The sequence below is a fragment of the Misgurnus anguillicaudatus genome, chromosome 24, assembly GCF_027580225.2.
Source record: "Misgurnus anguillicaudatus chromosome 24, ASM2758022v2, whole genome shotgun sequence".
Lineage (NCBI taxonomy): Eukaryota > Metazoa > Chordata > Actinopteri > Cypriniformes > Cobitidae > Misgurnus > Misgurnus anguillicaudatus.
The window spans coordinates 40,024,132-40,049,810 of record NC_073360.2 but is presented as its reverse complement, the minus strand read 5'-3'; the positions used below and the strand labels follow the sequence as shown (position 1 = coordinate 40,049,810).

Here is a 25,679-nt window from a genome sequence, read left to right as displayed (position 1 = left end):
ACCTTCACATCATCAAGTCAGTTGTGCTCAACATAAAAGCAAATTCTCTTTGTTTTAGACAGATTGCAAATGCCATGGATGATTATGTACAATGCTGTTTGTTAAATTTTCAATTGCTTATGTCATTTTCATCAAAAAACAATATACTGCTTTGTGTTGGATAGTCTTACACCTCAAAACATTAAGGGATTAGTTCATCGCAGTGGCTGTCGCTGACTTCTACACTGTAAAAAAAGTCCGTAGAAATTTCAATGATATTGCAGCTGGGTTGCCGGTGATTTGCCGTGGATTTGCATTTGTGTTGTTTACTGGAGAGAGTTTGTTCAAAGTTGAATGAATTTTGAATATTGGCAGGTCTTTGTCTTTACAGAATAAAACTATACAATAACAGCCTCATGCGAAGCATTCTGGGAAGCAGAAATCATCATCAACCTTTTTCTGTTTTTTGCTTCAGATTTTGTTTCCCAGAATGTTTTGCTTGATGCTGTTTTTTAGTTTCACTCTGTAAAGACAAAGACCTGTAAACGTTCAATGTTCATTCAACTCTGAACAAAATGTTGCCGGCAAATAACACAAATTCAAATCCACGGTAAATTACCGGCAACTCAGCTGCAATTTCTACGGATTTTTTTTTACAGTGTACATGTAGCCTGTCATGTGTACGGTTCCTTTTATTTCAAAATATGTGTTCTGCATGTCGAGATATCCTGTGTGCATCACGTGTCTTGTCAAAAGAAGTGCCTGCTGCAGACGCGTCTAAAGGGTTTATGATAAAAGAGACGCTGCGTTTGCCAGATACTCGCATAATCTCATGCCTAAACAGAGTTTCTCCTTTACGTGAGTGTCTCCTTTATCATAAACAGTTTTGACGCGTGTGTAGCAGGCACTTATTTTGACAAAACACCTGATTTTGACAAACACATATTTTGAAAACACGAGCACCACACATGACACCTTAAACACTTATTTTGAATTTGCGCCCCTCGGAAGAGCAGTCAGGAGCCATCACTGGTTCATCATATAGACGGTTTCAGCAGTAACAACTTAAACAAGCGGCTGTCGCGGTCAGCACGTAACTTCCTGTAAATTTCGCTAATAACAAATAACAACAAAGTACTTTAAACGTAGTTTATTTATATTTATATAACAAGCAAAAAAAACAACACATAGATTACCTAGGAAACCAAAACATTTTTATTTTCGACAAGGCATTTGTTCAAGAGATCCGTTTAGCAACTAGTCAGACCATTAAAAAAACCAAACCGGAAGTAAAGTTCGGATCCAGATGTGTATCACGTGCGTCCGATGAAACCGCCTATAAGGCATGTCATGCAAAATTGTTGACCTTTGTGTCATAATCTGTTACTTTAAGCATGTTTTCTTTTTTTTAAGTCTGTTGTAAATGTGAGCTGAATTGATAAATCAACCCATTCTCACCAAAAAGCGTACAAATGACATGCAGTGTGATTATCGTGCAATAGATACGCCAAATTCCGGTTTTGCATGCATATGATACGCCAGTCCTTCTCATTCACTTATATGGCGAATCGTTTCGTGACGTTTTATTTATTGTTTTCTCATTTGTTTTCTGTTTTTTTACCATTTTCGCTTGGGTTTAGGGTTAGAACAACTTTTTGTTATAAAAAAGACATCCTAACCCTAACCCAAACCCCAACTCTAACCCCAACTCCAAGCGACCATGGCTTAAATATAGATAAAAACATAGAGAAACCTGTATATTAAATAACCTGCTTAAATAAATGTGAAATCTAACCCTAAACCCAAGCGAAAATGGTTTAAAAAACAGAAAACAAATGAGAATACAATAAATAAAACGTCACGAAACGATTCGCCATATAAGTGAATGGGAAGGACTGCCGTATCATATGCACGCAAAATCGGAATTTGGCGTATCTATTGCACAATAATCACACTGCGTGTCATTTGTACGCATCTTGGTGAGAACGGGTTGGATAAATTGCTGTCAAGTGAATCTTAAAATTTTGAGTTACAGAAAAACAATGTACAATTAACCTTTCAAATTTTGTCATTTTTTATTTGTAGTGTAAAATATGTCTAAAAAAATGTTTACATAAAAAAGGTGAAATGTGAATCTGTCTATAGTTTACATCAGAAAATACTGACACGTATAATTGTGTACAATTGGTATATTGACAACATGGCTAAACATTTTGACTGTATTGTTCATGAACAATGACACATGGAATTCCCATTTTGATGGGACTGACATTTTCACTCACAAGTCTTGCAATAAATTTATCAGTTTTTTTACCATTTTTGATTGGGTTTGGGATTAGTACAACTTTTTGTTACATGCTGTAAAATGACATCTAATCTAAACCCTAATTCTAACCCCAACTTCAAGCAACCATGGTTTAAAAATAGACAAAAACATGGAGAAACCTACACATTAGGGGGTTTCACCGACAGGGGTAGATTTATTCAGGACTACTTCTTAGTTATTTTAGGACATTTAAGTAGTTTTTACAAACAAACCTCACAAAAAACAATACTGGTGCACATCTTGAGACAAAATGTCACTGTCAAGATATGGCAGTGCAAGGTGTTTTTAAATTAAGCCAGATCAAATCTGCATTTTAGTCTGGGACTAGGTTAAGTCCTGTCCAGGAAACCGCCCCTAAGGGTCAGATTTACTAACAGCTTGCGGTAGTGCAAACCATCATTTTGGAGTTAAATAACGAATGTCAAGATTTACTAAAGACGCACAGTGAATAATTAGCACTGAAAAGGTGTGGTCTAGTTCTTTTTGTGACTGACCTTATTGCATAATGTATGCATTTTTAGGTTCCTTTTAAGATGCAAAAATTATGGGAGGAGATTATTTAAATGATTCACACAACGCAATTTACACATTTTTGATATTACTGGTATTTGCACCATTATTTAACGCCTAAATGAAGCAAGTCTTAAATCATTTTGCATTGAAATGACCGCAATTGTAGTTGATACGAGAGAAATCAGAGAGCGTGTGGTACAAGGCAAAGGATTTTTTACATGTAACAGTTAATTTGGAATGCCAGAGGAACATACTGTATGAAGAATTTGGTTCCAAAACGAGTTAACTCTGTTTTTAAAGTTTTCGTCAAAGCATGTTTATTATTATGTTATCATGTTTTTATTGTGCTACTTAGCTGTATTTTTTTTTAGTTATAATGGCTTAAATCAAAACAAACCAACTGCAGTTTGATTTATATTAATTGGAATTAACAATCAAAAAACAATATTTTTGGAATTATCTTGTTTTGGAACCAAACTCTTCATATTATTCAAAAATATTGTTTGCCAAGGCATGTTATTTTTTATTTGCTGGAGGAAATAAAAGACGAGTCACTAGGAGAAATCACACAATACCATATGTTCCAAAACTTCTTGTAAACCTTTAATTTTTGTTCTCCAGTTCTTTTTTACAGTCCTACACTGTAAAAAAAATCAGTAGAAATTACAATGGCATTGCAGCTGGGTTGCCGGTAAACCACCGTAGATTAACAGTCATGCCATTTACTGGCAAGAGTTTGTTCAAAGTTGAATACATTTTAAATATTAACAAGTCTTTATCTTTACAGAATAAAACTATACAATAACAGCCTCATGCAAAGCATTCTGGGAACCAGAAATCATCATCAAACGTTTTCTGTTTTTTGCTTCAGATTTTGTTTCCCAGAATGTTTAGCTTGATGCTGTTTTCCTGGTTTTATTCTGTAAGGACAAAGACTTGTAAGTGTTTAATGTTCATTTAACTTGTTGCCAGTGATGACATGAATTTGAATCTGCGGTGGGTTACCGGCAACCCAGCTACAAATTTCTACTAATTTTTTTTACAGTGTATGGCTTCGTTACCTGGGATTTCACACCCTGAATTTTCAGCTGGGATGTCCGTGGTGGTGAACTCAAGCACATCAGGCGTTAGTAGATCACTCGCACCTCATCAGCTCTGCTTATTTGCGACCCTGAACTATTTTGCGCTGCTCTAAGTAGATTGCATTAGTCTTTATGAAAATCAGCTGTTGAGCCTGTATTATTTAATTTGCACCTTTTTAGTAAATAACATGCAGATTTTATGACTCCCATCAGCACTTTTTTGGAATTGCGCTCTTGTGCTAATGTCCCTAAATGACATCCTAACTCAAATCTCAAATCATACATCCGGTTACTGTTTGTTTAATGGTCTGACTAGTTGCTAAACAGAACTCTTGAACTAGTACCTCATCGAAAATAACAAATGGTTTCCTATGTAATCTGCAGTACGTGTTGTGTATTTTGCTTGTTATATAAATAAACTACTTTAAAAGGACTTTGTTGCTATTTATTCTTAACAGAGTTTACCGGAAATTACGTGTTGACCACGAAAGCAGCTTGTTTATGTTGTTACTGCTGAAACTGTCTATATGCATTTCATGAGAATGGGTTGCTTTTGCAGGACATCCATGATGTTTTGCAGTTTGTATGAATTGATCTGAGAAATTCATGCATTATTTTGCAATTTTTTCGAAAAATGCTCCAAAGCGACTGTAATAATAAAACCCTCGCTATGAGATGTGTTTACTAAACTCATGTTCTCGATGCACTTCATGTCTGAACAGAAATACATTATGAGATCAAACTAATAATGGAAAATCTGGGACTGCGGGCAATTACACAGTTCAGCAGTCATTAAACAAGAACAACTGAACCAAAGCAACCAATCAGAATCAAGTGTTATTTTTAACACAATCACTGCATCATTTATCATCATCAAAGATTATTGATGAGGTTTGTTCTTTTTAAGAAACTACTACGATGTCCTCTTACACACACACACACACACACACACACACACACACACACACACACACACACACACACACGCTAATAGAGCATGGTAAGACAGTGGGACATTCTTTCCGTAAGATGAATATTCATGAGCACCTGCACTTACTCAGACGACAGTTTTACGCGCTATCGATGGACATGCCAGAGTTGGTCTTGTCTGCGCGTGTATGCGTGGATGTGTTTCGACTGCTAAAGTCAGATGTGTAATACTTTGTATCTCCCCCTTTCAACCATAAAGCCCTTCCACTGCTTGATGCCTTAAGGATGACGTATAAAAAACTAAATAAAACACTACTGTTAGACATGCATGGCATCCTCATAAAAACTAGTCTCTCTAAACATTCAGGTAATGTCAACACACTGACCCAGTAATGCATTTTATTGGCTTAAAATTGAACTGTGTAGATTACATTGTTTGTGTCTTATGACATCATACCCACACCATGACATCTGCATATTAAGTTTTACATTTCTGCAAGTACAATTTCCTAATTAGAATACAGGATGAAAGATTAACAGCAACATTACATCAAAATAAACGCCACTCTCAAAGTGAGAGACCGTTGAACCAGAATTATCGGTGATGGTGAACATAAGAACTTGCAGCTTTAGTGAGTTATGAGCTATTCTGTAAAGAGATTCAACCCTTAAGGGTTTATTGATATATCTACACTCACACACACTCGTGTCCACAGACAGCGGCACGCTAACGCCATTAGCATGCCATTATGAAGCAGATGAGCGGCCAGATGCCGCATGCTAGCCTTTCAGCACCCTGGGTACTGAGACACACAACTAGCACTGACTTCAATATTAATCTGTTGTGTTACAACCACAGGAGTAAACAAATCACATCAGTCTGATGAAAAACATCTCAATTGTTTTTCATTGATAATAATGAGATTATGTGTAGTGCAAACAGAGAAATTCTTATGCTGGATTCACACCAAACGCGGTAGAGGCGGCACTACCGCGCCGCGCTAAATGCCTTATGCAACGTACACACCAAACGCGTAGCATCACGTTAATCGCTCTAGATAACTCGCAGGATTTAGCTTTGTGTCGTGTCGTGCAAATTTTTCTCTTGAGTTGAATAATTTCAACTTGCGCGAAGGCGCGTTTGAGGCTAATAGCGCGTGTTTTTGCAGCAATCGCCCGCCCAATTTGCGTCATTCGCATCAGCCTGCGCCAGGATGCGTCTGATCGCGTCTATGCATTGACTTTGTATGTAATCTACTCGCGCAAATCGTTGAACTCGTGTCTGGTGTGAACCCACGGTTATTCGCGCAGCGAGACCTCCAGACACACATAAACGCGTCTTTACATTGACTTAACATTGAAATCATTCGCGTTTGGTGTGAATGCAGCATTACACTGTGCTCAAATCTTCCAAGATACCAAAGTCAGCATAAAATGTACTTAAACAATTCTTATCATTATAATTTTTCTGAGACCTAATGATTAGGGATGCACCAGTACATCTGCCTATAATCGGTATCAGCAGATAAAAGCATTTTTTAGAACTCAAATTGTGTGATTAATTTGAGTAAACAATGACAGAATTGCAGTTTGTATGTTCAGTATTAATTTCTAGGATTTCATGAGATAAAAATTTGAAACAAGGAATAAAAAGCAAAACTATCGGCAACTATCGGTATCGGTAGATGTCATTATAAGTAATCGAATATATGAAATTTTGTATCGGTGCATCCCTACAAATGATTTACAGTATGCTATCTGTGCCTTCTATAAGTAGTTTAAGAAAGATGATCTAAGAGAGCGTTGCTGTTATATTGAAACATCAGTGAAAGAGCAGCATTGAGCAATAAAATTTTCCTGTAGGAAGGTAACCATCAATATGGGTCTTCTATCGGGAATCAAAGAGGTTCTCATAAAAACATGTGAAACTGAACCTAATACTCTTGTTCCCTTTGATCTAATCAATACATCGAATTTTCTTTTCTGTGACAGCTCTACTCTACTAGCACTTTTCAGCTTTGATTATAAAGTATGAGAGAAGAAGGTGAGGTACGGTAGAAAAACACCATCAGAGAGATGGCAAGAGAGCGAAAGAGATTGTACAAACATCAATTCCTTTAAAATAGGTAATCATACAATACTTCAAAAGCATCTCAAAAGGGCATCAGTCATTGAGGGAAAGAGCATCATTACCACAATGCCTCACATAGAGAATCATCAAAGTAATGCCTGACAGTACTTCTCAAAGAGAGTCAGTACTGCAGTATTTAATACAGAGGTATATCCATATCTCACTATAAGAGTTACTACCGTACCGAGTCGTGGTGGCTATAAAGATTCATCACCATATGATGCCTCCCACACTGCATTGGTTTTCCCAGATTGCATTGTTACAAAAAAGCTCAAATGTATTTTTAACAGGATTGTTTGATTTATGTCAAAACTGGCATCTAGTGTCAAAGAATGCGAAAAGGTCTGCACATCCAAAACACCCAAAATTGGGTTCAGATGATGGGAAACAATAAACAAACAACGCCCCCTCACAGTGCCCCCACACTTATTAAACTGCTCCAAATATAATTTAACAGTGCAACATTTCGACCTTCAGGTGCCACATCTTCATTGTGCCTGATGAAGACCTGAAGGTCGAAACGTTGCACTATTAAATTATATTTGAAAATTTTTAATCAGTGTGCGGGCTTCTCTGTGAAACCTGGAATTTATACCATACTTTATTTTATATTTGTAGCACAGGGTAATATCTTAAGAAAATAAGGGCTTTAAATTGATTCTGTTTTACACACAAAGTTATCATATGACTAGAAGATACAAGCATATTTTATGACTAGTTGTGTCTCTTTTTTATTTTGTTTCTTACACAAGTCTGTAATTTGTGAGTGTTACTATACCCCAGTCCCCATTCACTTTAATTATATGGACAAGAATAAAGCGTTCCTTTTAAAAAATAAAATAAAGCTACAGATTCAAAAATGACACGAGGAACAGATTACAGATCTTAGATGAACTGTTTAAGCCCAGAATGGCCCCATGCTCCTGAATTGGAACATAATCTTATATGTTTAATTTAGATATATTAAATTGCATTGTAAAGTAAAAGTGTTTATGTTTTTCATCTTACTATCGTGATGTTTTACTAACTTCTTGTTAAAAAAGGTGGTTCCTCAGTGAATCTCCGACGGTGTTTGATCAACATTCAGCACCACGGACAGCGACACTCAGAAACTTCCACGTGAGCGGCACGCGCCATAATCTAAACATCTCCCTAAGCGCGCGGCAGAAGTTTCTCTCGTTTATGTCTCCAAAGAAACCGAGGGAGGCTTCGGGATCCGTCTGTCTGCGCCACCGGAGGCTGTAACGATTACGAATGGGCAATAAGACACAGCTGCGGCTTGACGCTCACCCGCGTGCGCGCGCGCCGTGACCTGCGGAGACCCCGCCGATCCCGCGTAGCATGAGCCGAAGGAACTAACCGGAAAGCAATAAAACAGCAACTCGTGTGCTAACAGTGTGATATTTATATGGGGGCTGGCTGACACAAGACAAGACATGTGTCTGAGTATAGTCAGACTTGTTGGTCAGGGCAAGTTGTCATGTGTCAAGTTTTACACTAGAATTGCACACAAAATATTTATTTGTTTCAGCTTTATGAATTATTGTGTGTGTGTGTGTGTGTGTGTGTGTGTGTGTGTGTGTGTGTGTGTGTGTGTGTGTGTAAATACTAATGGCCAAACACTGCGCACAAGTTCAATATAGTGAGCTGTTCAATGAGGGGTTTATGACAACTTCCCCAAAATGCCAAAGTTCATTGCACAATAAGTTAGGGATGAGACGGTATGACAATTTCATATCATGATTATAGTGACAAAGGGGCATTTCATATTTAATGTCTCTGAAATTATTTCTGTGGTAAAAATAAATAAATCTGTCTAATAATTTACTGTGAATGAATACAATACATTATCGCTTAAATGCCTTCACTGAAAAAATATGCATTCAATTTACTCAATTTTTTTAAGGTAAGTGGTTGCAATCAATTTAATTAAGCTACATTTAAACAAAAAAATTAGGAATATAACAAAAACAAAAAACCTTTGTTTAAATGTAGCTTAAATAAATTGATTACAACCACTTACCTTAAAAAAATGAGTAAATTGAATGAATTATTTTTTTTCAGTGTTCTTGTGTAAAAAACTATGTTGCATGTTCGCGCCTGCGTCAAACTGATTCTGGCTGGACAGGATTTACCGCGAGTTTTCAAAATCACGGTAATCAAATAATGCTAATTAAATTTTAAACGATAATACTAACCGTCAGGACATTTTATCGTGGTTAATCGTGAAACCAGTAATCGTCCCATCCCTAAAACATACCATATCTATTTGCAATTGTATGTTTGTCGTATATATGTTACTATAGTACAGTAAAATAGTAGCTAGAGTTTATAAATTCAACACTGTTACACTATACAAAAACAAAGTGTAGTATAATTTCTAGACAGCCTATACTTTTTCATATAATGAATATTAAAAGGCTATTAAATTTTGTCACGTGGGTTTCCTTTTACTTTTTAGGCTACTGTTCAATAAATAATTAATTTTATGATACAGAGACCCTCACGAAAATTAACCATGTTTTGTGGTAAAAGTGTCTAATTTTTTGGTGTATTGATAACCATGGTTTAACTATGTTTTTTATTTATTTTGAGGTAAACATTGTTTTACTACAGTAACCATGGTTATTTTTCGTAAGGGGACGACTTTTACGTTAAAAACGTCCCTGGCGTGAGACGCAGGAAACGCGGTCTCTGAGGGCAGCCCGCGACCTAATCAATGATTCAGTTGTGAGGTGGGTCGACTAACCTGTGAGGCTAATGAATTATTAACAAATAAATACATTGAATACAGTAATATGAGCGACTTTATTCCCGTGAGTATAAAGAAACTTTAATTTTTTTCTAAAGATAACCTTAAGTGTCGTTTTGCAGTAGCTATATTGTGATTGGGAGGGCGTTGCTAAGCTGTTCTGGAGGGGTCTTATGTGGTTGCTTACTGGACCGAGTCAACAGTCCACCATACGTCTTAATCGTATTCAGGTCTGCAATGCCTCACGTCCCTTCTTTAATGGTAATTTTTCTGCAGTTTTATCGTCCGACGGAGGCACGAGTAATTACACCCCTGTGTATGATCCTCAACGGAATGAGTTACGTACCGAAGTTTAACACTTGTAGTATTTAGTTTCCTCAGACCACAAACCATAAGCAATATTAACAGTGAAGCACAAAAACCTCAAGACCCGAGAGCCAAAGAGCGCAGAGAGAGAGAAAGAGCGCATGTCTCTCTCTCTCCCTCTCTCTCTCTCTCTCATAGCGTTCAGCAGTACGAACAGACTCTTCTCTTTTTCTCTCTCTCTTCAGTGGATACAGCAGGGAACAGACAGATCGCCTGTAGGATGGATTGTTAAAACTACCCTTGCGAGAATATTCATCTATTCCCTTTCATTTCCTTGCCGGCACACTCTCTCGTGTACATCCATCTATCCATGTGTCCGGACGGGTTCTGAATCGGACAGAATGCGGATCCTCGTGCTGATTCCGCTGCTGTGGGGTCTTGGTGAGGGGGCTTTCCCCAGCAGTGTCCAAATCGGTGAGTTCAAGACTTTCATCATATGCACATGCAAGATAGATAGATAGATAGATAGATAGATAGATAGATAGATAGATAGATAGATAGATAGATAGATAGATAGCAACAGTTATAATATATGTACTGAAAGTAGCCTTTATGACGAAATGTTACTTCTATTGGGTTCCATGTACTTTGCACCTGCACTAAACACCTTGATGGGAGCTTAAAAGGGTTCTGCATAAGAACCACAGGTGTAATCAAAAATATATCAATGGATAATATTGAACTACTTTACTGATCCAATGTGGGAAACCGGTGTCCATTTGTAGTTACATTATCTATAATGTTTTTACAAAATCATTCAGTATATATTTATAAGGAAAACAATGTAAATTCCCTAAAAGTGTGAACAAAGTAAAACATTTATTCAATACACAGGGCCAAAATAAGAATATACATAAAAATCAAAGAGTGCACATTATAGGCTATACATTTTACAAAAGGTGCACCAAATATACAAGGAGTCTGTGTATGTAAAACATTGCAGTGTTCACATTATTATCTTTAAAGCTTACAATGTAAAAGTTTATAAATTGGGATAATTCAAATAAAATAGCATTGTATATAATATGATATTAATGAAAGAAGAATGTGTGTTGATTTTATTCAATGCACAAAAATGTTTAGGTCATGTTTAAATTTGTATGTGAGCATGCACGAGTTTACCGGCGTTGTTACTGAAGGTATGATTGTAAATGAGGAAGAACGTGGTCTGAGCGCATATTGATTGTGAATTTGTACCTTTGGTCTTCAGTTCAGAGTATCACTGCAGTACTCTGTCTTACTTTGCTGGTGGGATACATCAAACCATCTTTCGTCTCTGACTCCAAAGTTTAACATTTCATCAGATTCACAGCTCTGGGTCCAATTAATATCAACAGAGCACTACGGACCGGTGCCCACCCCCTTTCTTTCTCACACACACACACACTGTTTTTGCGGGATGTCGTGTGTGTGTGTGTGTGTGTTCAGTCACTGCATTGCTCATTGAGATGGAGAGACTCGCGCCATAATGAGATGCGGTCGCTGACTCGCGCCTTTGACAGCACTGCCGATGAAGTTAATACGCTAAATACAGACACATACACACACAGAGAAAAAGAGATGCACACACACTCCGAATGCACAAATGCTTAACGACATTTACACCGCATTGCAATGCAATGAATAATGCTTGTGTTGTTCCACACAGACAGAGGCACGTAATGGGATCTCATAGAGCAAACGTCTAGCTAAAGATATAAAGAGAGAAAATTAAAGAGGATATGACAGAATTGGACGTGACATCCGCTTTGCCAAGTGCAGACTGCTTACAGTGTGAACAACAACAAAGCTGATTTGACACCCAAGTAATTGCAATGGTTAAAGGAACAGTTCCACCAAAAATGAAAATTCCGTCACCATTATATCCGTTACATCCTTGAAACACCAACAACAGCACAATTTTTTTTCCAAAAGAAAGAAAGTCATGTGGGTTTGAAATAGCATAAGTTATGTTATTTTTGGGTAAACTGTTCCTTTAAGACACTCTCACTCTTCACACTTTTTCCTCTCACTATTTTCAGGTGGTTTGTTTATAAGAAACACAGATCAAGAATACACTGCTTTCCGTTTGGCCATATTTCTACACAACACGAGTCCGAATGCAACGGAAGCCCCCTTCAACTTGGTTCCTCATGTGGACAACATCGAGACCGCCAACAGCTTTGCTGTCACCAATGCCTGTAAGTGATCGATGTCAATGAAAGTTCAGCCAGTCAATCTCAACTCAGTATGATATATTTATAGTGCAGACTCAACTTTAAGCAAGACTTCCTGAATAGTGTCAATGGTTTCTGTGTTTGGTGCTTTCGAAACACTGATCTGTTTGATCAGACATGTCAACATCTGGTTCAACCAATGGTGAGAGTTTGGGGTGGGACTACAGCTGCGTTTCCATTTCCCTTTCGCATAAACTCCTATCACACAAAAAAGTGTTTTACGCTCGGGTGAGGTGTTTTTTCAGGCAATTCGAAAAAGGAATCGCAAAACTGCAATTTTACACATTTACAGGTCACATGACGTGCGTAAAAGTCACATGATCATTCGCATGTTGTTCTGTGTGGCACCATATGAAGTCGAACACACACGTCGCCATTGTTTTTGGAATGACTTGTCGACACAACAAAATTACGTTTTCGAACCTTCGAATCAATTAAACCAACAATAAAACGTGTAAAGGCAATGAGATCTACACCCAAACATGACACCTCCTACAAACAATTGCAAATATGTTCACAACAGTTTAACGCTTTCAATATAATTTACAAATTATTAAATCTCATTAAATATTAGTATTATTGTGGTCAGGTGATTACATGGACCTAGCAGTATTGTTTTCCAAATTCTTTAAATGTTCCCAAATAGGCATTGGTTTTTTATGTCACTCATTATGCAAAAAAACTTTAAATGCCAAATGACCAGCAAACACAATAGACACGTTTAATTTTATTAATATTCATAATAAAACTAAGCCGAAATTAGGCTACATTTACACATGTGCGGCTATTTTCATAGCAGGACATTTCAACCTCTCTGGTTTCAAAATAACATGTTAGTTTTCTGAAAAGTCTTCATTTACACGTACCCATGTATATATGCCGTCAAGAGCATGCCAAACCTGTAGGTGGCGGAGTAACGAGAAGCTTAAGACCACGTAAGCCAATCAGAATCCCGAAAACAGCAACGAATCACTTTCTCTTTTGACCAAGGTCCCACTTTTGACGTAGGTGCGAGCTCTGGCGCATACTGTGACGTTGGCTGCCTAAACACCCGTTTGTCTCAGTTTACATACAAACGTGCAAACGAAGATTTTCAAAGATTTTAAAAAGAATTGGTTTCTGAGGCAAATTCTCCGTTTGCGTGTAAACGAAGGGCTCAAACGAAGGGAAATGTCTCCGTTTTTCAAAATAACCATGTGCGTGTAAACGGGGCTTTAGTAAAGTAGAGACTGATTCATGAGTTCATTTTTAGATCTACACCCCCTAGTGGTGAACCATCAGAGTTTCGAAACGTTTCAAGACAGTTATGACGTAACAAAGCCTCGTTTGCTAAAAATCACGTGACTTGAAACACGCGTCGAACCAATGATACAAAACTAAAGATTTGTAAAGTTTTCGAAGCCTCATGAAGCAGTGTTTCGAAAGCAACCATCACTACAACACTTAATGGAAACGCTGTCATTTCGCAATAGTTTTTGGTTGACATTTAAAAAAATAAGCTAAAGTGGAAACGCAGCTAACAGACAGTGGGTGAGCAGTTGTCTGTATCTTTGTTGGTTCATGGCTTTGATTGGTTGCCTGTTGTTTTAGTTGGTGTTTTAGCTGGCCTACATATGATGCAAAGACAGCTGTGAATGTTTGGTCAACACATTGCACATTGTAACTGAACTCGACACTAGAGTTTTCTTTAAATGACTGCTGCATTAAACAAATGTAAAAATGTAAATGATCCACAGTATTTCTGAGCATTGCACGCTGCCTGTATGCTTTTTGATGCTAAAACACTTTTAGTATTTTACATATTCCAGTTCAATGTGCAGAAACAGCTGTAAGACAGCCCTAGACTTTCTGAAGAGTAGAAACATGTCAACTTTAAACTCAGCCCAAGTTGCGAATTTGACAACCAGTTTGCACAAACAATAGCAGACAGGGAAGGAAACCTCGGTGCAGAGATTAAACACTGTATTTAAAGTAAATAAACATAGCTTATATTCTCTAGTTCTTCACAACACCAACAGTAACTGGGACTTTAAATAGCCTGGACACCAATACACAACACAAAGGTGTCTTATAATGAATTATAAAGGACTTTGGCTGCTCGATTATGGACACAATCATAATCGCGATTATTTTGGCAAAAAATCGATTATTTAACGCGGTTACTCTGTGACTTTGGGGCTGTTTACACTTGGTATTAAGATGTGTTTTCATCGATCGGATCACAAGTGGACGAGAGAGACACATTACGTTTACACCTGGTATTTAAATCCGTCTCTTTTGTCCACTTTCGTGTGAGACGGTGGGCGAGTCTCTCTGCTGTCATTCAAACCCGAGCGGGAATAATTATGAGTTTATATGGACGCAAACTAATATTATGTCGGAGTGCACTGCTTGTTTAGCAAGTAAACATGATACACAGTGTTTTATACATGAGTATGTAAGAGCTTTCTTTGAATTTTCAGCGCAATTGATGAAATAGGATCGCGCAACTTTCACACGCCTTCAAAACGAAACTACGGAAATCAGCCGCTTAGTTTTATCAATGAAAGGCTAAAAATAGCGCTGTTCACCGAATGTTCACGCCAGAAGTCAAAAAAGACGTAAAACTTGTGTTTAATACCTCAGATTATATAAATGGGCGGAGAGAAGGCGGTCGCGTGTGGCTGTTCGAACGCATTCAACCACATGTGCGTTCCGCAACTCCAAAGCGATCAGATCGAAAGTGGTTTCGACCACCTATGGATGTGGTTGAAAGTGGTAGAAAGTGGACGAGCTCAAAACGTTTTTAACAACGTTTACACATGTCAATAACGTCTTACACTTGTGATCCGATCGACGAAAACACATGTTAATGCCAAGTGTAAACAGCTTCTTTGAAAACATGCATTTATTTAACCTTTTTTAAATAAATAAGTGTTGCAATAAGCTACACGTGTCAAAGCAGTGGTGGCTTCGAAGTGCCTTACAAACACATCGGTCCGGCAGCACGCAATTAATATTTAAATCACTCTATAATCGTTTACCTAGATTAACTTGTTTTTGTGATTGTTTGAATCAAAAAATTTAAATTGAAAATCAAAAACTATTGCACAGTCCTACTTTACAGAATACAATACAGGTCAAAAATGTAAAATAGTTTTACTGAAAATTTTGATCTAAAGGTGTACGCAAAAATGTTTGAAATTAGTTTTGTTGCAAAATTATTATAAAATAAAAATATTGAATAAATAAAAATAACATAAATATATACATTAGTAAAATGGATGACGAATAAAAAAACCTAAACATCAGACTCAGCAGTCGTTTACTTCTTTTTTCGAGGACGCACGATGCGAAGCTCGCCACAATATCTATGTAGGTCGTCATGTGTGTGGTTCATCTTTTCAAAATATGTTTTGGACGCATCAAGTGAACATATGTGCATCACGTGTCTTGTCAAAATAAGTGCCTGCTGCAGACGTGTCTAAAGGGTTTATGATAAAAGAGATGCTTGCGTTTACCAGACACTCGCATAATCTCATGCGTAATCAGAGTTTACTGTTAAGTGAGTGTCTTGCGTGTATTTTGTGAACGTGAGCATCTCTTTTATCATAAACGTTTTTTTGACACGTGTGCAGCAGGCACTTACTTTGACAAAACACTTGATACACATGGTTCACATGACGCAACAAACACATATTTTGAAAACACGAGCAACACACATGACAGATATTTTGAATTTGCGCCCCTCGGAAGAGCAATCACCAGCCGCCACGGCTCAAGAACCTTTACAGCTAAAAATGTTTTTTGGTAAAAATCAATGAATAATTTTTTATTTCGAAGATATATGTCAGTTGTCAGAGTATAAGTGAAAGAGGGAGCCGTCGAGTTGAGTCAATCCCAGTTTAACCTCTCTCCTGCTGGATATTAACCTCTCCAGCTCTGGCACACTTTACCGGTCTGAGTCTGCAGAATCTACTGCTATACAACCATACAGCAGTGTGTGTGTGTGTGTGTGTGTGTGTGTGTGTGTGTGTGTGTGTGTGTGTGTGTCTGGCCTGGCTTTCCTCCAGCTTCTTTAGCCCTCATCAGCCGCACAACACTGACAGCTTTGGGACGATGTGTGTGAGAGAGATACAGCGAGAGAGAGAGAGAGAGTTGGAGGTGGAGTTAATGGTTTCCTCCTCGTCTCCTCAGGCTGCAGAGAGAATACAGACCTTCCTCTTTTATACTAACACACCTTTATCTGAGCGCTTTAAAGCACCGAGCAAAATCAATCTGTGAATGAGTTTCAGCTGCGAGAGAAGCAGCGAGGAACAGAATCAAGAGTTTCTTTAATGAAAGGGGAGGGATGAAGAAATGATGCGAATGATGTGTTGTCGAAAGCTGGAGGACGGATGGAGGAATGAAAGTGGACAGAGGGACGGAGTAGATGAAAGAGAGAGATTAAATGAAGGGGTGGGTTTGTGACCTTTGTCTGGAAGTAAATGTTTTGTATGTGTGTGTTTGAGATGAAGAGATTTGGATGGTTTTAATTGCAGAAGTGTAATATTAATAGTAAAGTGTTTAAACAAACCATAACCAGAATGACAGGAATTAACACAGTGCTGCCAAACACTATAAATGTCTTATATTAATAATGTTAATATTTATTCAAGACTGTTGCCACAGTTTTACAAAAGCTATCAGAGCAAGCTATGTAAGCTATGTAGAAAACTCACTGTAATGCTGCGTACGTACAAAACGCAAAGCATCCCGTTCCTCGCAATATATTAATCGCATGATTTAACTTCCTGACATGCAAATTTTTCACTTGAGTTGAATATTTTCAACTTGTGTAAAGACACGTTTGTACAGAGCACCTAAGGTGACATTGGAGTAAAAAAATCGAAAGTTTAGTTTCACGTGCTCACGCGAAACCTTCATGTGCAGATTTTTTTTTAAAGTTTAGTTTCACATGCGCACGTAAAATTTTCACTTTAGTTTCACGTGCGCGCGCGATTGTCTTGTGTTCGCGCGCCCCTAAGGTGACATTGGAGAAAAAAATCTAAAGTTTAGTTTCATGTGCTCACGTGAAACTTTCGCATTCTCACGTGAAACCTTCATGTGCAGAATTTTTTTTAACGTTTAGTTTCCGTGCACATGTAAAACTTTCGTGCACGCACGATAGTTTCATGTGCGCATGGGAAACTAAACTTTGTTTAATTTTTGCTCCATGTCCCCTCAGGGGACTAGTTTTAGTCGCATAACAACACTTAATGGAAACGGCGTCATTTCGTAATAGTTTTTGGTTGACATTTAGAAAATAAGTTTTGGACAAATCTTTAATGGAAACGCAGCTATTAACAAGCAGTTGGTGAGCAGTTGTCTTCAATCGCGCTGCCCAATGCACGTCATTCGCATCGCAATGCAAATGTTTGGGTCTATTCGCGTCTTTGCATTGACTTCGTATGTAACCTACTCACGCAAATCGTTGAATTCGCGTTTGGTGTGTATGTCCCATGACTGTGGTTAAATCACAGTATAACAATGAAATGTATATGTGCGACTCAAATTGAGTTAGAGTGAGAAAAATTTCTGTTCATATCATTCTCTATTAAAAACACTTCAAAACGATGTATGATATTTGTTGAAATCTGACAAACAAGACAGAGCTGCACATGTTTGAAGTTGATAGAGTCAGCAAAGTCAATTTTGAGAAAAATCAAGTTAAATAATTTTCAAAAGCAAAATCACTTCATCCATACTTTAAAATCACTGGTAAAAAAGGCCAAAAACAATACGATAGGAAAAATATGTCTTCAACTTTTTTCTTTCCTTTATTGTTTGATTGACATTGAGACATCAAGATCTACTGTAATGCAAGGATCTAATATAATGTTACACATCAGATCCGAACATTCACTAAAGACATAACAGATTATATACAGTTTCATTGGATGCACGTGCTGTCCTAGGCAATCTACGTGTTGTTTATTTTGCTTGTTATATCACTAAACTACATTAAAAGGACTTTGTTGTTATTTATTCTTCGGGGAGTTTACCGGAAGTTATGTGTGTTCCACGAAAGCCGCTTGTTTATGTTGTTACTGCTGTTACAGTCTATATGTGCGTGAATTCTTGTAAAAACTGATATTTTAAAACTGTAATTCGGTGTAAATGTTTTTATACCGGGAACACGCACTAGCGCGTCTGTGCATGCTTCAGATCTGTTAGTCAGCGCGAGGAAAATCGTTTTCAAGTCCTGTGATGGTTAATAGCTTTTTACCATCAATCAGGTCCTGAATTTGATCTCTCTTGATAACTATTTTTACATCAAGCAAGGCCTGTACTTTATTTTCTAATTCCTGCATGTTTTAAAACCGAAACAAAAATGTCCGGCGCGCATGTGGATGGAGACGCATCTTTCTATTGGTTATGCATTTATGACCTCTCAGAAACTTACAAATGAAGATCATTTTAGATGTTTAATGACTATTTAGAGCATTGGGATCAAAAGACGGGTGCTTAATGTACTTATTTTTATGAAAACCCAAATTGATATTTATACTTGCTTTTGCCTGTAGCTCAAAATTAGACGGTGCACATTCCGACTCATTTTGCCAGCACATATAATGGTGTCATGTGAATTCAAGTTGTCTTTTTAACAAGTTATATAGTTATTATAGTTAAGGCTAATTTGAATGAATTCATGCAAAGTGAATCGAACAAAAACGGATGATTATTAGAAAAAACAACAACAATGAAACCCCACCCCTAACGCAATTGTAGCAGAGGCGAAAGCCAATCGTAAAAAAACATACGAATGTGGTCACACGAATTAGCTACTGTGTAAAATACGTACGAATTCCCATGAGATGGTCCTTCTATGGCATCGCTGTTAAGAGTACAACATACTACATGGTTTCTCACAGATTATTGCTTTTATAAAACTATGGCGTCAGTCTCCAATAAATATTTATTATTAACTATAACATCATTCGGTTTCTTTATCATTTAGATTCTGGCATATTTAAAACACATAAACCATGAATATTAATCTTTTACGCTTTTCAAAGCTGACTTTATGTCTGTAGGTTACTGCTGACGTCTGTTGAGTCACATAACCTCCCTCCACAACACCACTGTGTGTTAGCTATGCAGTTGACTAATACATGAACCTGTCTGTGACCTGTACTTGTGTGTGTGTTCATGTCTTTACAGATATGTGATAGTCATTATATCTGTGTGGATCTTAATGTCTTAAGATGGTTGGATTAATTCTGACTCATTCATTTAGTCGCCTGCAGCAATTGTCGTGTCGTTGCGTCAGAATGTTTGTGCATGTGTTTTAGCATATTGCTCTCTTAGGATATGAACTGACGTCTTGTGCAAGAATGAAGAAGACATGCATAAGCCCGTGTACAGTGGCCCGTAAAAAAGTAATTGGACACACAGGTCACATTTAAAATCGTTGAATGTCACTGCATTAGATAACGAAATATCCAAGTGACATTTAGTTAAAGGAATTTGAAATACAGTAACACTCAAAATCCTACTTAAAATTAAGACAAAAATCAAATGATTAACACTGTGGTTTTAAACATATGTAAGGACACTTGTAATGAAACTTAAACTTGTTCAATTCAGAAGGATTAACCCTCATACATCCACTAGTTGTTTATGCAGTAGCATAAATCTCAGATTTGAAAATCATGGCACATCACACATTAAAAGATTTTATTAAGATTATTGCGCACTAGGTGGAGCATTTAACATGATCTCACAGGGATGCGGATGTAAAGAAATAAAGATTGTGACACATTTATAATTATTTTTAATGTTTACATTTGCTAGCTAGTAGTACACTAACAGTTTTACACTAACTTGGTGTGTTTAAAACCAAAGTGATTTCTCCTCGGCTCTTGTTTTTGAGGGAACGATCGTGAGACGTTTTCACGAAAGAGTAATTTTTTGCAAAATTTCAGTCATTCAGCTCCATCTCTCATTGGCTATTGTGCTAATTTAAATTTATTGTGATATTTAAAATCCTAAATATCATTTGTGTTTGATATGATCAGTGCAGCCCCGAATTGTTTGCAATGGTGCATTCACACCAGATGCGAATAAAGCAAATAAATTGCGTTACTTTGACAGCTTGGACCGTAAATTGGACACTTGAACATTTTAAGTTAACTTGCTTCATTCGCGCGTGAAATTCATACACGAATACGCTCAATTTGCGTATTTGCTACAATGCAGCGCAAATATCCACCAATGTTCAGATTTTTCAACTTGTGCGAATCTTGCGAATCAAGTGTTCAGCCCAGTTTATAGTCGTGCGTAAGCTCAACATCGTAGCTACGCCGTAGTTTATCCGTAGCCTCTGCGTAGCCTGACCTGCACCTCGCAAAATTTTTAACAGCGTGCCACTTCTACGCGGACCGCAAGCGCTGTGATTGGTCCACCAGAACCCCTCCCGACAGGTAAAAAAAACTGCGTCATAGATTTTCCATTTGCGACGGTGAAAACAAAGATGGGCCAAGTTGGGGAGTGATTTAACTCAAACTGCAACATTAGTCGCTGTTTATTTACTTCCATCATTGCTGGTCTTCTCAAATCATACACAACAAGTTGCTGTTTCTTCTTCTTTTGTGGGTTAAACTTGCCAAGCTGCTTCCTCATTGACGGTCGCGCTGCTACTGTGGTTACACGCGTTGATACTGTCTACCAGCGATCTGTGCATGTGTTTACACATCGACGCGGACGACAATGCAAAAGTATAAATGAAACCGACACGGAACCTACGCCGGCACGGCTATGCCGTAGGACCTTCGCACAACTACAACGAGCCTTTTATGCCTGTGAAATGCTCAATTCGTGCAACATAATTCACGCTGCCTAATTCGCATGAATCTCGCCACAGGATGTCTATCACGTCTTTGCATTGACTTAACATGTAAATCACTGCCGCTTAATGCTTCATTCGCGTCTGGTGTGAACGCACCATAAAAAAGGGTGTTATGCTATATTACACATTATGCGTCATTTTAACACGTTATTGGTCATTTTGTGTTGATTTTATGTTAAAAGTAACACAAAATGTGTTCTTCCAATAATTACACATACACTGTAAAACCTAACAGTTAACTTAACTCAAACCATTTAAGTTAACCGGTTGCATTAGGCCATTTAAGTTTTAAAACACATAAATTTAAGAACTTGAGTCATGTGCAATTATGCACTTATATTTAAGTAGTGTGAACTTAAATATAAGTGCATAACTGCATATGACTCAATTTGTTTAAGTTCACACTACTCAAATGTATGTGTTTTAAAATTAATGCAACCGGTTTATTTAAATGGTTTGAGTTGAGTTAACTTTTAGGTTTTACAGTGTAGATATGTGTATTCTGAGACAACCCATTTTGTGTGTTGTCCCTAAACTAACACTGATTGTGTTGTTTTTAAAACATCAGTTCTAAGGCCCTGTTTATATTAGAGCATTTGCGTTTTAAAACAGCATCTTAAAATGAAAACGATCCTCGTTTATACTGGCATTTTAAAAATAATCTTCATCCACACTATACATGGCCATAAACGCATGAAACATAACCAATCACGTAACTGGGCATGCGCATAAAAGTGTAAAATAACTTATTACTCTAATAATAGCTTACCTTTGCACATTTATGCAGCCTAGGGGTGTGCGATATTGACAAAAACTCATACCTGGATCATTTGCCGGCAACTACAACAGACACTATTTTTTAACCTATAAAAATGTGTTTGGGGAAGTCTTCAGCTCCCCCCTACAACATATTAATATGATTAATAGGTTAATTTTGATTTTATAACTAAACAGAAAGGTCTTTATGATTTAAAAAGAAAGCATTCAATGAACAGTACTAAATGAACTTGAAGCAAAAACAAATTTCAGCAAATGCAAACTTCAATCAAACATAGTAAGAGGTGAAGTATAGCTTTAGCCTTCAGAAATGCTTATTGCATTAATTTTTAGAAGTTTGCGAGGTCCGTGCACGTCCTCCGCTAGCAACACAGAAATAGCTAAAAGCGCAAGTGGCTAAACGAGCATTAAATATTAATGACGTTGAGTTTATTGTTTTTATTAATTTATATTCACAAAACGTATAAACAAAACATCGATTAAAATTAAGAGACAAATTATCTGAAACGAAATTCATTTTAAAGTAGTAAACAAAACTTAAATTAAACTCGAAAATAATGTCTGATGCATAACAATTCTCCCTTCATATTGGCCTTTATATGAAGCCCTATATGGCGTTTAAATTACAGTCTATCTTTCGTAATAAGCTAACTAAATTTAAACAAAAAATAAACACATTACAACAATATTCAAACCCAACAATACTTAAATATAAAACAGACATTGTCTATAACGATACATGTTAAAACAATCCGATATAGCGTTTATAATAGCTGGTTGGTAGATGTTTACTATTTTTGGCAAAACCTTCGTTGCAAACCTCCATTTACCTGAATAAAATAATTTTTACTTTGAAAATGATGCGCTGTCACGTTAATATCAGCTGTTCGTTTACATAAGACTCCGTCTACGTTCATTTACACTCAGAGCAACGTCTGAGTTCTCAAACTAAAACAGGGTCTGCAGCGTTTGAGAATTCGTTTATGAGGGTCAAAAATGGTGATGTAGTGTAGATGAAAGGCGTAAACGTAGCAAAAGTAACGCGTTTTAAAGGATAAACGCATTAATGTAAACATAGCCTAAGAGTGAAGCAGATCTGTAAACGTCACACATTACATGATAGTCAAAGCCGAACATCGCAACCAATCGAAGGTCCTGAACCCCATTATCTCTCGGATTCTCGGGAGGGGGAAAATTTGGGCCGAACATCCTGTAGTATGAGCCTGGCTTTACTGTATTTCCAGTATTTACATGAAGTGCATCAGCGAAGAGGTCTGAATTTAAGGTTTGATGTGAGCAGAAATGAATCAGCAACAGCAATAAATCTGTCTACATGTTCTTTGTGAACGGTGTGAGGGAGTTTCCAGTTGTAAATGTTACAGACACATTGACGCAGTACATCAAACTCAAAAGAGCAGAACAATCCTGTTTTCCACCGTATGTGCACTTTAACAATGTTAGATTCAGAACTATTGTTTTTCATACTTTGCGCGTTTTGTAGTTGAGTCATCACAAGTCATTACAAAACAGGAGGTTGGCTCTGTGCAATTGACCAAAAATAGTGCTCAGGTCTGAATTTAGAGTACATACTTGAAGTAATACAAATAATACAGACAAAACACATTTTAAACTTCTGACTCAATAACTAAATCCAGTATCTCATTTTAAACGGCTATAGTTTTTTGGGATGGGTCAGCATCCAGAGCAGCTGCATCAGTTGCCATAGTAACACATTAAGCATCACTACAATGCCAAGAAACTTTCTACAATGACTGCGAGTGTCTTTTTTTAATGTGTGCACATACCGGACAGAAAACTTGACTGAAACACATTACCAAGCATTGGACTTCATCTGATTGTAAACAACATACGTGTGGTTTTGTTCAGCGCTATAAACAGAATTGTAAATTTACCATCAAAGTTATCTTTTCTTTCTGTCTAAATAAAACTCACAACCGTTTCAAGGCCATAACATAGAATGATAGTGTGTGTAAAGGTCACCTCTGTAGGTCCCTTTGAATGACGCTTGGATAAACGCTCATCAATATTAACTACCTCAGAAAGCCCTCCTGTCTCTATCTCATTCTGTCTCACGCTCTCACCAGCTGTCTTTCTCAATTTTCCCTATAGATCTTAAGTCAATGAGAGTGTCATTGACCCCTGCTGTGACCCTTCCTCACGCTATAACCGCACACAAACACCCAGTAGACCTTTAAAAGTGGCTGGTAATGATGGGGATCTATTTTTAGACCTGAACTTTTGCTTGTGGTGTATTTTGGAAATGAAGTTAAATGGTGTTTGTATATTTTGCGTGAAAAAGCATTTCTAAAGTTGTTTTTAAGACTGTACCTGGAGCACTTTAAGGATTTTTTCATTCATGTATCAGGGTGTAAAACAAACAGATTTAATTCAGCTGGTTTAATTCAGTCCACCATTATTAATTATTTATAAATCATTACCGTCATTAATTATTCAAAGTACATTAAAAACAATCTCATTACTGTGTCTTGATGTTTTAATCTGGAGGGGTTTGTCTGAAACTTCTCTTAGATTTATTTACTGGGATAGAGTACTTTTGTGCATAACAACATTAAATCATACTCTAATTATAATTATTAACACAAATCAGCCTAAATTAAAGCAGTAGTACAGTAAACAGATGTCTGTTTTTAAATATGGTTAGATGTTATATAAAACACAATTTCTTAAATTTTTGTTATAAAATACAATTTCTTATTTGTTAAGTTGTTAATTTTAGAAAATAAAGAAAAATCTATGAGCAAGTATATAAAGATTCACATATGATTCTTAACTTGAGCTTTTAAAGGTGCAGTGTGTAATTTTTAGAAGAATCTCTTGACAGAAATGTAAAATAATATACAAAACTATATTATCAGGGGAGTATAAAAATCTTTCACAATGAACCGTTATGTGTTTATTACCTTAGAATGAGATGTTTTTATCTACATAAATAGAGGGTCCCCTTACATGGAAGTCGCCATTTTGTGCCGCCATGTTTCTACAGAAGCCTTTAACGGACAAACTTTTTTACTAAGTTGTCTCCGACAATGAAATGTTTGCCCGGTGGCGGCTACAGTAGCTTCTCTATGTGTTTCAAAAGCGAGAAGTGAGCAGTGGACTGAGGTGTTGGTAACAATTCGCAACCTCACCACTGGATGCACCTAAAATTTACACACTGCACCTTTAGGTACAGTTCACTGTATAAAGTAAAAACATTTGATAAAATCCTTCAATTGGTAACACCTAAAAAAATAAAAAATAAATTAACTTTATTAAAAGTATTTTTCACTTATAGGGGAGAGCAGGGGTGAAAGTATCATTTTTCAGAAAAACTTAATTTTAAAAGATAATGTTACAGACAGTGATATATTTTTGTGGTCAATAACTCACACGTGTGGTCTATCAATACCAGGTGGAATTTTTTGAAAATGTAAAACGACTTCAGTATAATTTCACTTTAAACATATGAATTGTTACTTTTGACCTCACCTGCAGGGACATAAAAAGTAACACAACAAAAAAAGGTTGATTTTTGTGTTTTTCACAAGGTCATAAAAAATATTTTGTCATTTATCTTTGTAAAAAATAATGAAATGACATTTTCATTTTAAATTTCATTTTAAATTTCATGTAATTTTAGTTTAACCAACATTAAGAACTTGCAATTTTATATTTCAATAATTGATGCTGATACATTGTTAAAAAAGTTTTTTGTTT

The 25,679-nt window shown here is 36.8% G+C and overlaps 1 protein-coding gene and 1 long non-coding RNA gene across 11 annotated transcripts in view; one reads left to right on the top strand and one right to left on the bottom strand.

Annotated features, from left to right (window-relative positions):
* LOC129438676 (uncharacterized) overlaps positions 1–25,679 on the bottom strand; it is a 164,632-nt gene that overhangs the window by 25,116 nt on the left and 113,837 nt on the right. The window lies entirely within an intron of this gene.
* The window catches only part of gria4a (glutamate receptor, ionotropic, AMPA 4a), a 126,503-nt gene continuing 110,463 nt past the window's right edge, over positions 9,640–25,679 (top strand). For 3 of the 10 annotated variants that reach the window (XR_008642665.2, XM_055197501.2, XM_055197502.2), the window contains exons 1-2: positions 9,979–10,493; positions 12,101–12,259. Coding sequence is in view for 8 of the 10 variants with exons in the window: in XM_055197501.2 (XP_055053476.2) it covers positions 10,181–10,493; positions 12,101–12,259 (472 nt within the window). In the remaining 2 variants the exon portion in view is untranslated. Of the gene's footprint in view, positions 9,778–9,976; positions 10,494–12,100; positions 12,260–25,679 lie in introns of those variants that run through there. The other 7 variants (XR_012367782.1, XM_073863199.1, XM_055197498.2 and 4 more) reach the window with 6 other exon arrangements.